At 42.8% G+C, this 16,883-nt stretch overlaps 1 protein-coding gene across 5 annotated transcripts in view; it reads left to right on the forward strand.

The window, feature by feature from the left end:
- Positions 1–1,073: 1,073 nt before the first annotated feature.
- GRIA3 (glutamate ionotropic receptor AMPA type subunit 3) overlaps positions 1,074–16,883 on the forward strand; it is a 146,225-nt gene continuing 130,415 nt past the window's right edge. For 2 of the 5 annotated variants that reach the window (XM_051630707.1, XM_051630706.1), the window contains exons 1-2: positions 1,074–1,551; positions 2,361–2,519. In XM_051630707.1, coding sequence (XP_051486667.1) covers positions 1,461–1,551; positions 2,361–2,519 — 250 coding nt within the window. In that variant the 5' untranslated portion in view covers positions 1,074–1,460. The remainder of the gene's footprint in view (positions 1,552–2,360; positions 2,520–16,883) is intronic. The other 3 variants (XR_007890714.1, XM_051630705.1, XM_051630708.1) reach the window with 2 other exon arrangements.

The following is a 16,883-nucleotide window of genomic DNA, read 5'->3' on the forward strand; positions in this document are numbered from 1 at the left end:
CTCAAAGCAGCAAAAAAGAGAATAGAACTGCAGGATCATAGTGAGGTATCAAGGAGATGGGTGCAAGATCAACCAGGGAACCAAGCTTCAAGCAGAGGCACAACTCCCTGTGGATGTTCAGGCCCAGGGACACACCAAGACTGGTGCCCAGCCCAGAGGTGGGTAGCAGAGAGGTACATGGGGTGCCAAGGGGGTGTCCACCTGTCTGCTCCCCTGCAGCCATCAGGTAGGCCATGCTCTGCGCTGGGGCAACACAGCATCTGACAGAGAGGTTCCCTGTCTTTTCCCAGCATATGGGATGAAACAGGGAGACTTTGCTGGATTGCCTTTCTTTAGAGGAGCTTGGGAAGGACCTAACAATTCCCTTGTGTGGGATAAACTCGTCCTTGTCTTTTTCTGCTTCAAGGCACTTGTGGGTGGATGAATGCGGGAACCTCCCCCCTCAGGCATTAGCACTGAGGGAGGGATGGGGAGAATGCGGGCGCAGGGCAGGCAGCCCCTCCGTGAGAGCGCGTCCTCCCTTCCCGCTCCCCGTCGGCTGCCCTCTGGCCTCTTCCCGTCCCCCCCTCAGGCGGGGCCGTGGGGCATCTTCAGCGGCCGCCCCGGCACCTCGGGCGCCGTTATCCGCCCGGCAGCACCGGCTGCCCCAGCCCTCACGGACCCCTCGCCCCCAGCCCCGAGGTGCCTCTGCTGCTGTTCGGGCCACGGCCCTGAAGCGCCTGCAGCGCCCGCCTTCCCCGGCGCTGCCCCGGCGCCGGCAGGACCCCGGCCGCATCCCCCTCACACCCCCCGCCCTCCTCTGCCGGCTCGGCTCGGCTCCCCGCCCCTCCGCAGCCAGCGCACACACGCACTCACTCACACTCACACACACACACACAGACACACCGAAGCGATGCGGCTTTAAAGGGGCAGCTGCAGCCCGGGGGCCGGCCCACGTGAGGTCGGTGAGCTCCCTCCGACCGCAGCCCCGAGCGCTGCCGCCGCGGCCGGGAGACGCCAGCGCCGGGGCTGGGCGGGCGGGAGGGCCGAGCCGAGCGGCTGCCAACCCGCCTCACGCCAAGTTTGATCGATAACCCCCTCCCGGCCCGGGCGGAGCAGCCTCGCCGGCTCCGCTACCCACCATCTTTGGGGGAAGTCCCTGCGCTGGGGGGGGCTGCCGCTGGAGACGGGGGGAGAAAGGCAACCTCGCAGCCAATGAGCCCTCCCAGGCTGGAGTGAAGACAAGAGGAGAGGGATTTGGGAAGGGGGAAAAAAGAGAAAGGAAAAAAAGGAAAGAAAAAAAGAAAGGAAAAAAAAAAAAGAAAGGAAAAAAAAAAAAAAGGGAAGAAAGGAGGGGGACCATCCTCCGCACTACCTCCGCCAGCATCGCCACTACCATTGACACTACTCCGAGTCTCCAGTTTCCCTATGCCTGTGCCGCCGGTTTCGTTTTAGGGGCTGAACAGCAGGAGCTGAAGAAAATGGGGCAGAGCGTGCCCCGGACCCTCCTGCTGCTGCTGGCGGGGCTGCTGGGGGAGGCTCTGGCCGGGTTCCCCAACACCATCAGTATAGGTAGGTAACCTCGCCGCGGCGACCCGCGCCTTCCCCGCCGGCCGAGGGGAAGTTGTGTGCGGGGGGGGCAGCCCGGGCGCCGCTGGGAAGGGGCGCGGGGTCCCCGGGCCAGCCCCGCTCCTGCCCCTGCTCGTGAGCGAGAGGCAGAAAGCGGTGCCGGGCTTGCTGGCCGTTCCCCTCCGGAGCGTTTGGTCCGTGCTCATGCGGAATCGTGCCCTGAAGCAGCGCATCCCGTGTAGCAAATGATGTGAGAGAGTGACGGCGTGAATGTGTAACGACGTGCCCGAAACCTGGGGCCGAATGATCCCTAAGGCTGAGGGCGTGCGAGTGAAACTTGGGGTTTTTCCCTGCCTTTCGCTCGGAGCAGCGCTCAGCTGTGCGTGTTCTCCACCAGACCGTGTAAAGCCGCACGTTTGCCACGCTGCCGGTGTCCTCGGCAGCTCACTCCACAGAGGCGTTATTTGGGTAATCTAGAGATAATTTAGGAGCCCCAGTTCCCCAGGTTAGACTTTTAAATCTGTGTGTGGCATCCGTGTGTAAGTGGCCTGGTTTTCAAGGTGCACCTGCAGCTCCCAGTGGCTCCTGATAGCTCAGGGAGCAGCTGGCTGTGATGTGTGGCTTCCAAAGCCGAACTTTGGACTTGGAGTATGTATTTCACGTACGCGCTCTGTCAGAATGTGTGCTCAGCCTCCTGCTGTTCGTTCTTTCCTGAGATGTGCAGTATGCAAATGTAATTTACTGCCACTGTTTCTCCTGGAAATTCATTCTGAAATACCTCTTCCTTTTTTTCTTTTTTTTTTCCATCCTAGGTGGACTTTTCATGAGGAACACTGTTCAGGAGCACAGTGCATTTCGATTTGCTGTGCAGTTATACAACACAAACCAAAATACCACAGAAAAGCCCTTCCATTTGAATTATCATGTAGATCACTTGGACTCTTCAAACAGTTTTTCAGTGACAAATGCTTGTAAGTAAATACATGTTTGTGGTTTTTTTAAAAAAAAAATATTTATTTGCTATTACATTCATTTTCTCCCTGGTAGCCTGGAGTTCTTGTTCATACAATATAGTGCAACAAATGTGTGTGCTGACATGAGGTCTAGTTCATTTGCAGCATTATCTGGTTGAATAATACCTTAGGGAAAGTTCTCTCACCACTTCTTTTCACCCCTTTAGTTTTGTTTTCCAGAAAAACAACCATGTTATTTATATAGTAGTGCTGTGTAGTTGTTATCAGTGAATTGCTGCTACAGTAACATCCCCTTTCTATTGAGGCTACAACCTAGCCATGTGAAGCAGCGTAATTTGCAAATAATACCATGTAGGAATAAAACAGAAACAGCTGTTTACTAGTGACCTTGAAGGGACAAAGCTAGAGGGGATTAGTTCTCTCCTCTGCCCTGTAATACTGGGTTGTTTTCTTACAGTGAAAGTCCTGTTAAAAGCTGAGGAGGCTGCAAACTGACAAATACCATTAGGACTGAGGGGACAGAAAATGGAATCAGGACTCTTAGTGTTATGAGAAATAGCTGTGCACAACCAGTGCATACATATGATTTGAGCCTTTATTAACAGAAGAAGCAAAATAGACTTTGAGTAGTGCTAATGGGTCTTAAAATGCAAAATCTCTTTCTGAGAGACTGGTGTGTGTTCTGCATTTTAAAAAGCATTGCTTTACCAATAGTAGTTCCTGAATATTTTTTTTTTACCTCTGTGTCCAAATCCAGTTTTATTCGGTTTTTATTTTAAACTGTTGAAAGTTAATGGAGTCTTCTTACAAGGTAGTTGCATACATTTTGCACTTTACAGAAATAACATCTGTAGATGATCTTAAGGACCTCTGAATGCAATGTACTAACTCTGTATTATGAACGAGGTTCCTGTTATACTCACAGTATAAAATGTTGAAGGAGGAATAATTGGACTAGGATAATGGAGTACAGACAACTAGTATATCTCATTTTAAAATAATTTCATGTTTCGAATATCTTCAAATTTTTGTTTGTTTGGGATAGGTGTAATCCTGTCCCACGCTGTACAATTGGAAGGCTGGACAAGTAGGTATTTTATTCTTGTAGTCTTTCAGGTATTTTCCAAGAAAGCTGGTGGTTTTAAAATAAGGAAATATTTGGGTAAATTTTGGATTGATATTCTAACATATCCCCCATGTGACTGCTTCTTGCTAGTGCAGCATTATACTTTTTAAAGGGCTTTGAATTAAGATGACTAAAACTTTTGCAAGGGGGTTAATGATATAATATTCAATAAAAATATTTGGTAAAGTGAAAAAAAAAATTGTAAAGCATCTCTATAATTTGCATCTTATTTTACTAATCCTGTCCAGCCCCAATGGCTCTTATAACAAACATCAGACTATTAATCCTTAATCAGTGGAATCCCTTCAAGAGGCTGTGTCTCAAACATAGTTTCCTAAATATCAATTATATTGATTTAAACTAAATACATTAAACTGCTTGGGTGATTAATTATTGTTTTTTAAAAGTTCTACCAGCACTTCTTTACAGATCCCACGAAGACAAGCGAACCACATGCTTGTTCAGAGGCAGTCAATGTATTATTTAGTCAGTGTGCTTCTCACCTTCTGACATCTAATGATTTTTGTCATTGGTTAGTGAAAACTGTGGCTATTTTAGAAAGATGAGATGGTTTTCTGTAGCATAGGGCTACATGTTCTAACACATATATTACCAGTGCAGTAAAACTGGGAAAACTTAAATCTCTGGAGAAACTGTGGACCAGAGAATACCAACCTACAGTAACCTATTTAAAAATAGAAGGTGTGAAAAAAGAAACAGAAGAAAGAAAATGAAAAGGTGACCTTCTGTATAGCTATGTCAACCATCTGGTAATACTGTTGGTAGGAGAAGAATACAGTGTGTCCAAGTCACCAGTCACATAGGTCTCAGTAGCTGAAAACAACAACAACAAAAAATAATGGAAGAACAGTTGCTCTTTTTGGATCTGGAAGCAATTATCTTTGGAAGTCAGAATGCTCATCCATATCGATGTGTTAGGATGATCTAATAGCTTCTCACACTACCTGTGTTTTACACTAACGTGTAAAACGTGCTGGCCTCAGTACCCTTAATCAGATCCTTACTTCCCAATGGAGTGGCAGATAATTTCAAGGTGCTGCCATATCAATGAAGGAGTTCTTTCCACAACATTTTTACTTCTCTTGGAGATAAGTATAAATTGTCTCCAGTGCTGTCACACAGCCGTTTGATCAATATTTGCAATTGGCAGGGATCCATAGGAGAGAAGCCTGCAGTGACTGACTGGAGAGGGAGACTGTGACTGACTTTGTGGTGGGATAGGTGAAGGAACTGAAGGGAAATAGGAGAAAGTAGCATTTGAAGCTTGAGCCTAGTGCCTGTACTAGTCAGTATCTATAAAGTCATTATTCATTCCTTTGATTTATATGATAGTGGCTATAGTAAGTGTTCATGTGTGCAGGAATTGGGGGGGGGGGGGCTCTGCTCAGGAAATACTTATGTTCTTAGTGTACAGCTGCACATCCCACTTGCTGCAGTCTGGTGCATTCCAGAGGCAGGAGAAAAAGATCTTTTCTGAAATATCCTTGTGAGCCAGAGATAAAAAGCCCACCTCTGGTAGGGCTGACTTGGCAGTATCCCAGCGTGGGAACAAACTCGTTTAGAAGCAGAAGAAAATTCCTGCCCTAAGCCCCTCCCTCTCTTTCCTTTTTCAGTTAAATGATACATAATCTGATTCATGTACATGCATTCCCTGCTTCACTGCTGGCACTGAGTCCCTGTCTGTGTGCTGAATTTACACGTGTGTATGCAGTATTCATTCACTCTGTATTTATCTGCCCACTTATTTATTTAGCTGTATGATATCTTATCAGACAGCAAATGCAAACTAAGTGAAAATTCCAGTGTAATTAAGATGAATTGGAGTTTATCAATTGGCTCTGGGGGGATTTATTCCATCTTTTTAAATATGCTGCTTCTTTGCCATTAGAAAAACCAGAAAGTAAGAAAGTTAACTTGACCTGTGAATTAATAAGATTGAGTAAAACATGGATGTTGTATTTTCTTTAAAAAAGCTCATGTAGAGAGTGAGCTGTTTTTTTTCAGAATCATATGAATACAACAACTCAAATGTATAAATTCATCACTGAAGGGTCTTTTGTGCTTTTCTTCTAACCTCTGATGGAGGATGTTAGTATTAATGTTGAATTATGCGTGCTGTTCTGTAGATCATATTCCCTAGAAATAATCCACATACGTCTTCCTGCTCTGCACTTGTAGTGCACTGTACTAACACTGCTCTAGCCTCTGCAGTGTCAGCTCATTAGCACACAGATCTCATATTCCCTCTCTGCACTGTCATTGCAAAAAATTGCTGTTGTACACCTTTACAGCCAACAAATGTGCACTTGCGTTATGTACAATTTTCAAGAAATATTTAGAAAAGTAGCCTCAGTCTTATACACAGTCCCTGTGGAATTTCTCAAAAGAAAGCATTAGTTTTCATTAAAATCTGTTGATCATGTAATGATAGTGGTGGGATGTGTACGGGTGGAAAGGGGCTGTGATTGCAGAATCTAATTAATCTACAGGCAGATTCCCTCTCTCAGCTAAACCTAACCTGTCAGTTACAAATTCTTGTCTTGTTCATTTTTTTTTCTGAGTCATTTCTTATATATCTTCTGAACCTAGAAGGTTTTTTATATTTTACCAAACGTTGATGTGTAGTGTGTTTTCCACAGGCACTTGTTCTTATAGAGACCAAAAAAAAAGGGGGTAGATACAATGACGTGCTTAAGTTGCTAAAATTCTGTGATCTTATGGACCCTTTCTTGAGGGGATCTGATTTCAGACTTTCTTAGAAAATTTGTCTTTGGCATCCTTGCAGTCCTTAGATTTAATCTGTAAAATCTGACTTGGAAGATTTTAATGGAAAAAGTGCCTATTTGTTCTTTTAAGAATGTTGCAGAAAATGATACCATGGGGTTAGTAGCAGACCATTTTTCCAGTGTAACTGTATCAGTCCCTTTCCCAAAGCACAGGTGCATATATATACACACTCACTCACATGCATACCCACTTACACACACACACACTTTTTGCTTCGATGCTGCTCAGCATTTCTTTTTGCCAGTGGGCAGATAATTTGCTTCCCTTGCATCTATGTAGTCTTTGGCCAGCTGGCAAAGGATGCTGTTGCTGAAAGTGGTCAGCTCTCTTCTGCCAAAAGCATAAGCATGTCTCACTGGAAGTCTTGCCAGGTTTGGGCCAGTTACTGGTGTTTTTGCGTGAGTGGAGACCACAGGGTAGCTGCCTCACTCTGCCAGTAAGGAATGCACTGTGGTTTCTTCCAGCCTTCTGTGGTGAAACACCTGGAAATGTGCTTTCTGCACAACTCGGTTCGTTACAGATCTCTGCAAATGCCTTTTATGCTGCAGAATGTGCTCAAGTATTCTATGTTACTGCTGTGTGACAATCAGCAGAAGCTTTGACCCTTAAACTAAAGCCAGAGTGTGTTCCAAAAAAGGTTGTTTCCACTTCATGGCAGAGCAGGTGATTTGTTGTTAATCTGAACAAGATCTTGATGTTAGCAGAAGGAATCATGCTGCTTTCAAATATGTTTTATTATTTCTTAAATTAATTTTAAAAGAAGCTGACTCTTCTTTCTTTCCTCCTGTGCTACATATATAGTGTTTACATGTTGTTTAGATGTTTGGGTTCCTTTTAGCTCACACTGTAGACATGGGGGAAAATGAATGGACACTTTTTTTGAGAAACTAAATTCACCAAATGAATGAGGAGTAGAGCACGATGAAGAGCATCATTTACTTGCTCAGTTTTGGAAAGATTTTGTGCAGATGTGGAGATGAAATTTTTTACTTTTCCTATATAGCACTGGGCCTGGAGGACCTGTGGGACTATTGGTATGGGTTGGAGAACTACTAAGTAACTATAGATTCTAATTAAATGTGTAACAGCTGTAGTTTAGCTGTAGGAGGAAATGGAGATGCCATGATGGGAAACAAGCATGTGACAGTAGCTTTTAGCAGTAAGAAAACCACGGTTTTGTTGAAGGCTGACTTGGGAGCTTGTCCAAGAGCCACAGAAAACAGTGGGTTTCTTTCCTCTGGGTTCGCTGTGTTCGGTGTCTGGGAGGTGGGAGGCCTTCCTACAGCAAGTGTAGGACTGTTATGCAAGAAGGTGTGAAATGAGGGAGCTGATGTATCACTAATGCTTCTTTACTGTCATAATCCAGTGATTTAACATTTTTCCATTTAAAGTACATATTTTGTCATTACCAATTTTGGAATGCTAATTTTGATTTAGTGAGGCATCCTTAAAATGTTTTAGAACATGTTATTTTTAAAGCAGCAACAGTTGGGTTTCATAGTTCAGTTTCAAACCAAGCCAAACCATATAATTGAAAACTCATGCTCATTTATTGTCAGAAAGGTATTTGTGTTGAATTGGTGTTTGGCATTTAAGTTGCAGCCCAAGATCACTGCTTTCTATGCTGCTGTGAACTGTAGCTCACTGGAAGGCCATGGCCCCCTTTCTAAGGGAGCTCATAAGGCAGCCTGAAAACTCTATGCCTATTGTTGTGAGGTTTGCTATACAGGGGCTTGTATGCCCACCCGAACAATGTGGCAATCTAAAAATGGAAATATAAAAATGGTTGATCTAGATCAAACCCGCTTCTGTGGGACTATGTGATGATCACTGCAGTGAAGCAATTTCCAGGTTTCGTCCATGGGGATTCTTTTTCTTCTAAATGTGTATGGGTTACATTTCCCATGAGGGACAGACGTGTGCTCCCCTCCATTATATCACTTGCTGTATATTATTGTTGATCTTCAGAATATGAGATGCCCTAGAAACCTCAAACTTCACATCATCTTGGAGTTTTTTGTGTGCAGTCATCTGATGAAGACTCCGAAGTAAGCACTCCTGTTCAGCTGTTCGTAGTCATGGGCAGTGAGGCCACCAGTCACTGTCACACAACTTCACAGTATGTGCTCTGGCCTGGCTGCATCGGGGAGTTGGGAGATATTTCTGTAACAGCAGAAATGCAGAGTTAATTAATCAGTGTGTAGCTATCTGTGAAACATTCAAAAATAGTGCATGCCTTTTTGATTGATCTTACCAAGATGTAATTATTAGGGGTAAAACTATCACATGCACAGAGCAAGAGAGAAACTGGTCATAGGGTTTCTGTGTAAAGAGGAGGAGTGAATGCAGGAAGGAGTTGTGTCAGTGTATCCACCTAGCAGTCATTCCTGTCTGTCCTCTTTTGGTGTCTGAGGCACTGGGTCAGTTTTATCATCAATTAAGATAAAATAGCAAGTGGCAACTTGCAACCCTCATGCGTATGCTGCACTAGGGGCACAGCAGCCCTTATGTGAGAGGATAAACCTGTGGGGACCTATGCAGCAAATAGCTTGCCCAGGCACTTGTAAAAAGGGTGAATTGCTCTCTTAGAATTGGATAATAGCCCAGCTGAGTATTCTTCTGGAATGGAGTGACCTGTCTGGTTACTTGTATGTCATTATTTTGCTAGACTGTCTGGTTATTTCAGATATGCTGAAAGTTTTTTGTTTTGTTTGTTTGTTGTGGTTTTTTTCAACTGCAATTTACAACATATTCACTTTCAAACCACTTGTAAGTTCCGTGATTGCGTTTGGATGCTTGGTCCTGCCCTCGTGTTGGGCTTGTATTTGTTGGAGTTTATTCACATGCGATGTTTGAAATTCTGATCAAGAATTTTTAAAGATGCAGGTCTGCTTATTGACTTCACTGGCTTGAGTTGTTTTTAATACAAGAACAGTCTTTAAAATGATATGAAGGTATCTGGAAAAGGTACATCCACTCTTTGATGGTATATAGTCTACGCATATGTACTTCATTTCACATATACTTCATTCTTGTCACACCTCTTTCTCCTGGACTATGTGTCTAACGGCGTTGGCTGATTTCACCATCAGTAGTTTTGTCATATGCAAACATTAAGCATTTGGGCCCAGTCCGTGTGGTAAAGGGAAACTGCAGTAACTTGGAAAACCGTGGAGTTTTCTGATAGCTCTTGTCATGATTTGGATAAGTCAATTTGTGCTTTTGGTAGCACAGTTTTGCTGTCACTTTTACAAGGGTAATGCAATTTACCTGTGTCGGGTATTGCGGGGCTGTCTGCAGTGAAAAACTTGGGCAGCTTTGGCTAACAGTGCTTTATTCATTTCAGTGATCAATTCTTCCACTTCCCTTACTAAAACAAACAAGAAAAGAAAGCAAGAAAACCCAAGCAAAGAAGAAACCCAAAAGCAAAACAAAAACCACCAAACAAACCCACCACAACCTAGCCTACTCTTCCTGCTTCTGAAAAATAATTTTAAATTAACACTTACTAATTTGCTGTCCTTGTGAGAAGGTGATGTACATTCCCAGTGATGGACCTGGGAGCACGTGTGTCACACCTGTACAGCGAGCCAATATGTCACTTGACAAAGGAGACATTTTTAGCTCTTTACCTGAAATAAGCAAAGCTGTTGGAAAGAAAGCAACTTTAATATTGGGAAGGTCTTTATCTCCTATACACCCTGGTCTTTATTATAAGTATGGTTCACACTTCTCCAGCACACCATGTGCCCAATTCTTGCCCACCCAACCCACACTCAGACTGCTTATTTGAGTGGTGGGAGAAGAACTGTCTTTACTTAATGCAGAATTGCTTGTGGATTTCTCCCAGTGAGGTCTGTAGAACATGCTGTAATCAGTACCTCACAGCTGCCAGTTTTTCCAAGAGATGTGCAGTAGTTCATTTCAGGAATTTCTGTCTTCCACAATTTGTCTGATTTCTGTTTCAGAGATCTTAGTCTGAGATAGGTTCTGCAGCCCAGTTAGTGAACATGGATTGGGTCTTGTGAATGACAGGATTGCTGCATTACAGCACGCATCTTGGTTGGTCTTTGTGCCCTGCTATGGATGCTGAATCCCTGAGGACCTCTTGGTGGTTGTTGTAGTTGTGTTTGTGTTTTTCTTCTGTGGGAGAGGTGCAAGGGGAGAGATGGCTTGGGGAGAAATGGTAACTGGTAATTTTTTTCAGGTGATGAAATTTCCATAGCCTCTCTACAACAGAATACGGTGAGGCATTGTTTTTTACCCATTACAGTTAATCTTGTCTTCTTAGGTTTTATCACTTGTGTCACCATGTTTAGGTTGTAATGAAGTCTGATAGTTAGAAAACTCAAGTTCGTGTGCATTCTTTTTTTTCCCAGCAGTTAGCTGAGAGCTAATTAGTGTCCATTGATTTGTAAAGGAATGACCCAGGGTCTAACCCTGCATTGAATCAAAATGACCATCATTCTCCAAAGTGTTTGTGCGGTGGTTAGGTAGCATCTGCAGAGGGGCTTCACTACCATCCTGTGGAAAGGAAATGTTGAATGAGTGAACAGTCACCATAATATCTGCTATCCTACTTTGAATTTCCTTTTTAACACATTGCTTTTTTGTGCGTATTTGCTTATGACTTCTTGATGGACATAAAATAATACTAAAGAGAACAAATGTATGTGGCCGTCCTATGCCAGCTAATCCTCTTTCTTTCCTATTTCAGCCATGTGAGCAGGGTGCTTCCCATGACTAATGGTAGTTTTCATAACTCAGACCGAGTTCCTCCACAGAACCAATATCTCACTGCTGTTCATGCCAGAAATGGATTGTATATCCCAGAACATCATGCTGCATGACTTCAAAACTGGAAATTATGAGACCTGGGTAACTTACTAATCTTTCATTTCAGATACAGTTCCAAAAAAGGTTTAAAGATTAGATTGGAATCACAAAATCACAGAATTTTTTGAGTTGGAAGGCACCCTAAAGATCATAGAGTTCCAACTCCCCTGCATGGGCCGGGACACCTTCCACTAGAACAGGCTGCTCAGAGCCCCATCCAAACCTGCCCTTGAACACCTCCAGGGATGGAGCCCCCACAACATCTCTGGGCAGGCTGTTCCAGTGTCTCACCACCCTTACACTGAAGAATTTACACCTGATCTCTAACCTAAATCCTCTTATTTCAGCTTAAAACCATTACCCCTCATCCTCTCACTGCAAGCCCCTGTAAAAAGCCCCTCCCCAGCTTTCCTGCAGGCCCCCTTCAGGTACTGGAAGGCCACTATGAGGTCCCCCCAGAGCCTTTTCTTTTTCAGACTGAACAACCCCAACTCTCTCAGCCTGTCTTCATAAGAGAGGTGCTCCAGCCCTCGGATCATTTTCGTGGCCCTTTTCTGGACGCGTTCCGACAGGTCCACATCTAAGAAAATATTTTACAATAGTTTCAGACTTCAAAAATTGGCTTGGTTTCCATTGAAGACAGGTGTTTTGTTTCAGAAATGGTGATTTCTGGGATTTGTACATTTTTTTTCCTTGACTGAAACAATTTGGTGAAGCCTGTCTGAGTTAGGAAGATGTTTCTGCAGACATGAATCTGCTTTTTTTGATGTAAAAGCACCTGTTCTGTCCAATTTTTATAATGATATATAAATGATGAATGTGGGAAAAAAAAAAAACAGTGTGCCCTTGGGAAGAAGCTGCATTTTTCAGGGTATATAGTTCAAGATGCTTGTGATGGATTTTATGGATAGAAAATTTTTGTCAGTTAAAATATGTATACCATGTCTTTCCACACCATCTACAGGCAACTTTATTACCTGGAGAGGCAGTGAGATAAGCCCAAAATTGATCAAAATTAGACCAGTTAATCCTCCTGAAGTTTTTCACCACTCCAGTTTGGTGCTCCAGGTGCAGAAGTTGCCTAGTTTAAAACATGAACTAGTAGTTTTACTACATGCTAAACATAGTAAATGTAGTGATGGTTTCTACAACCACAATATCCTCTTTAAAAAAAGATGAGCATTCATATGCATCAGGTGTGCCAGTTGTTTTGTATTAAATAACACAAAAAGAAATAGCAAGCAGTAACACGTAGTTGTGCATATCTGTAGTGGCCACTGGGACCTAAATGTTTTAGCACTTCATCGTTCTACTTTAACAGAAAGTTAAAAAAATATCTCTTTGTATTCCATTAGATAAATAGGCAGTCAGGGTACACCATGGAGTATGCTTGGAGTAGCTCTGCTGGAGTTTGAAAGAGTGGAGCCAGTAAAGGATAAAAACAGAGTGGTCCCTCATGGGGTATTTCTGGCTTTAAGCCTCTGGATAAGTGGGGCATGTGGGTCCAGGGCAGCCAATGGATTCTTGGAGGGAGACTCAGGGCATCTTAATCAGCAGTGACCTGTCCTCCAGGACTACTCAGATTGTCCAGGCTCTTGACTTCAACAGGTAACTGAAAGCACCCTGGTGTAGCGTCACAGATACTTCCCCTTGGAACTCTGGGAAATTTAACAAAATATTCACGTTCAGCAGTAAGAAGTGTCCCTTTATAAATGATGCTGGGCATCTCCAAACAATCTGTAATAGACTGTAAATAAGACTCTGCCAAGGTAAGATTTTGTTTTTCAATTGAAACAAAACAGTGTAAATCAAATAGTCTCTGGTGGAAAGTGATGACCTTGCTTTTAGCAGGAATCACACCATTTCTACTTTCATATTTTCATTTTTCTTTTTTTTTCCCTTTTGCCTCATATTCGTATTTTTGTAGCTGTGAACCTTTCACTACTTTTTTCTCTTTCTGTGCATCAATGTATGGATTTTGCAGTGCTTATGAGAATAGAGCTGTGTGATATGAAAGATGGTAGATTCTTCTGTGAAATTTAGTGCACTGTGTCTCTTATGAATAGTGATAGTCCTCATAGAAAAACGTGGCACCTTTTCCTGAGTTGCTCCAGAGGTAATTCAAGAATATATCTCTGGCAAAACAGGGTCCTTTGGCTGAAGCGTAAAATATTAGCTTTATTTTAGCCTACTTCCACCTGTAAAAACAACCTCTTATTTTTCATGAATAGTGAACCTGTTGTGGGTAGTGATGCTGCTAACTCCTGCATCCTGGTCAGCTTCCAGCTCGGATCATTATCAACATCAATCAGTTATTCTCCTGGAAGCTTTATTCAGATAAATTATCTGCACTTCCTGTCTTAAATTCTTATTGTGTCTTTCTGCAGTGCTAGCCCCTGTTTCATATAAGATGCATTTGAGATTTGAGCTGAGGCAATCTCTGCATGCACTGGAGGATACAGTTTGATATTAAAGTATATCTTCCTTGTGGGCTTTTCTGAAAAGATTTTATGCTTCCTTGGTAATGTCTGGAGATTCCCTGTGTTAATATGAGTTATTTTGTTAATTGATTCCAGAATCTTCTGCTCTGAAATAGTCTGCCTTAATCAGGATCTTCACATGAATTTAAAAATGGCATCTTTCTGGACAAAATTGCAAGCAAGATTAATATGATTCCTGCTTTCTACTGTGTGGTCTCTAAAGATGCTTATATCAGCCCTATGTAGTTCTTGTGTATGCTGCTTTGAATTCAATCTATTGCAGCATTCTTTGTGAGGGGTTTAAAAACTTCTTGAAAATAACTTAATAATTGATAATTGTTTTTTTCAAGAAACTGTGTGTGAAATATAAATCTTATAATTTCTGTTTCTCAGAAATTCAGCTATGTAATTCAGTGTATGTGGAGTACACTTGCAAAAAGTGTTGGAGACCTCCTTCTGCTAAATGGGTGTGGGAAGGGCAATAGCAGTGTAAGATTCTCCCCTGCTATCCTGCCTGCCTCATTCCTGGATGAAAGATGCTATAGAAGTGTAAAGCATTAAGATCAAACCTCCTGGATAATCAGGACTGTGACTTTGTTCTGCATGACAGAGAAGGGCCCACAGTTCAGAGGCTGCTGCCTGCCTCCTCCTCTGAGCCTGCCAGCAGAAGGGTCAATTAGTGCCAACAGCAGGAGCACAGCTCCATTACAGAGGCCTGCAGCCACTTAGAACTGTTCATTTAAGCTCTCATTGTAAACTTTAGGTTAATAGCAGTGTACACTGCTACCTAATCATTTACATGAAGTTGAGAGACTTTATTTTACCAGTTTAGCCATGCTCCTACCCAGTTTCTTTGAGGTGTTTTTTGTAACTGGATCCAACTTTAAATCTCTGAGAGAACTGTATCATGTTGTGCTGGATGATTAGAGTTCAAGTGTGTAGAGATTTATTGCCAATACAGAATAAAAAGTAGCCATTTGAAAATATCAGTGATCAAAGTAATGAAGATCTACAGCTTGATTAATTCACCCATTCTTAAAAGCTGGCTTTTCTCTGGGTGTCCTGCAGACAATTTTACTTGAACAATATCAAGGTGCTTGTTTTAAACCAGCCACCGACTTTCTGTTTGCAAAGGCAGCTTCTACAGGACATAGTACTATTTCCATAGACATATGGTCCATAGACAGTACAGCCTGTCTCATTTCTCAGTTGGTAGAATCACCAGCTGGGTTGTGAGCTTCCCTGTTTGTCCACTGAAAAGTGAGTGTCCTCTTTCTGAAGAAGCTGGTGCCATTAATCTTTTTGCTGCTTGCCATTAGGCCAGAAATATCCCACTGAAATGCTTTCTTGGTGTGGCTGTGTGTGCTGATTGTTCTTCATATTATACTAGCAATAAGCTTGTAAATTGGATAATGCTACAACTTGGGGATTATTTTAATTTCCAGGATATAAATTTTCTGAGAAATGGGCTTTAAGACTTGAAAGTGATTACTTAGAGCTACAGACGGAACAATGTGACTTTTAAAACCTGGTTAAGCAGTGGTTTGGTTACCTGGATGTGTGCAGGTAATGCTGGCCAGAGGGCTTGGGAATTTCTGCAGAGCTCATCTGGTGGTGTTTCTCTGGAGCATTACACTCTGTTTGAAGGAGTTGTGGTGATGGCTTTGGCTTCCATTCATGGTATCCACAAGAAAGAAATTGCTGCAGTCCAGTGGGGTATTGAGCTCTCTGCAGTGATGTCTCATGGCAGCACAAATCCTGCCTGGAAGCAGATGAGTGCCAACCTCTAGGTCCTTGGGAGAACTGATTGTTCCTCTGTTTTCCCTGAGCACACACCAGGAATCTTATGGTTCTTAACCTGTGAAATGGGATAGAAAATCTAATAATAATTCCCAATGGTTAGGAGATTTTCCTGCAGGAGCAGGAGGTATGTTCAGAGCCTCAGGGCTGGTGACCCACAGATCTGCAGGCTGGGCAGCCCTGGTGCTGCTGTGCTAGCCCACAGCTCAGCAAGGCTGCCATGGAGGGAATCACTTCAACCACAGGAATTGGATCTTTTCTCACTTCAGGGCTTCGGAATTTTTCTTTGGGATCTATACTCTGCAGAGATGCATTTTTCCCTTTAGTCAGCTGTCTTTATTCCTTTTCCTGTTCTCTGTTCTTGCCTTGCTTTGATAGATAGGAACAGATAGACCATAATTAAAAAAAAAATTAAAAAAAAAAAAAAAAAGAGCTATTTCACTTCCTAGAGACAGTGAACAGGCCTGTGAACAGCACCTTCTGTTCCCTGTCTGCCTGGGTTCACCTCACACCCATCAGCCTTGGTGTTAGTCGCATTCACATGAGCTGATAGGTTTGTTTTGCTCTGAAAAACTCTTTTGAGAGTGGGCAAGTTTCACACTGAAGTAGTTAAAAATCCCCAACCTCCTGTTTCTTCAGAAGTGGCATTAGTCAGTCCCAGGGTAGGTTTGCACAGATCACTAGAACTTTGAATCCAGTTTGACTTTTGAAATGGCTCTGAATCCTTGAGATTGTGTGAGTTCCCTACAGAGCTGGAACTCACGTAACGCTGGAGAGATCCTGGTACTTTTGGTGGAGCTTGTATGTAAATACAGTAACTGGGTGAATGAAAAACCAACTGTATAATTCTTCAGCAATTCTGTAGCTTCTTGAAGCCTGCCATGCCTTTTGCACTGATATGAGACTTATGCAGCTCCCAGTGATGAACCCTCTAAAACAAATGACTGAGATTAGTATTATTTATAGATAACCACAGAGATCATTCATTCATCTCAAGCCGTTTGTTTGTGGGCAGCCCAGTGAAACTGATGAAATTGCTGGTTGTCTGAAATGCTCCTGCCAGTTGTTTGAATGAATGGTATTGATTATAGTTACAGGACTATTCATCTCATACTGGCACGCATACAGTACATGTATTATAAAAATGTCTCTGTTGACAGCTGAGTTATGAAATGGTGCACTGAATTATACATCCTTATAGGCAGTGTGTACATAGACTTTTCTTAATCCTAATTCAAAAGTATTAAAAGTTACTTGAAGGAATACAGAATGGAGTAACAGACTCCTTTAGGGTGTTATCGTACCTTCGTT

Source organism: Apus apus, chromosome 12, assembly GCF_020740795.1.
Source record: "Apus apus isolate bApuApu2 chromosome 12, bApuApu2.pri.cur, whole genome shotgun sequence".
Lineage (NCBI taxonomy): Eukaryota > Metazoa > Chordata > Aves > Apodiformes > Apodidae > Apus > Apus apus.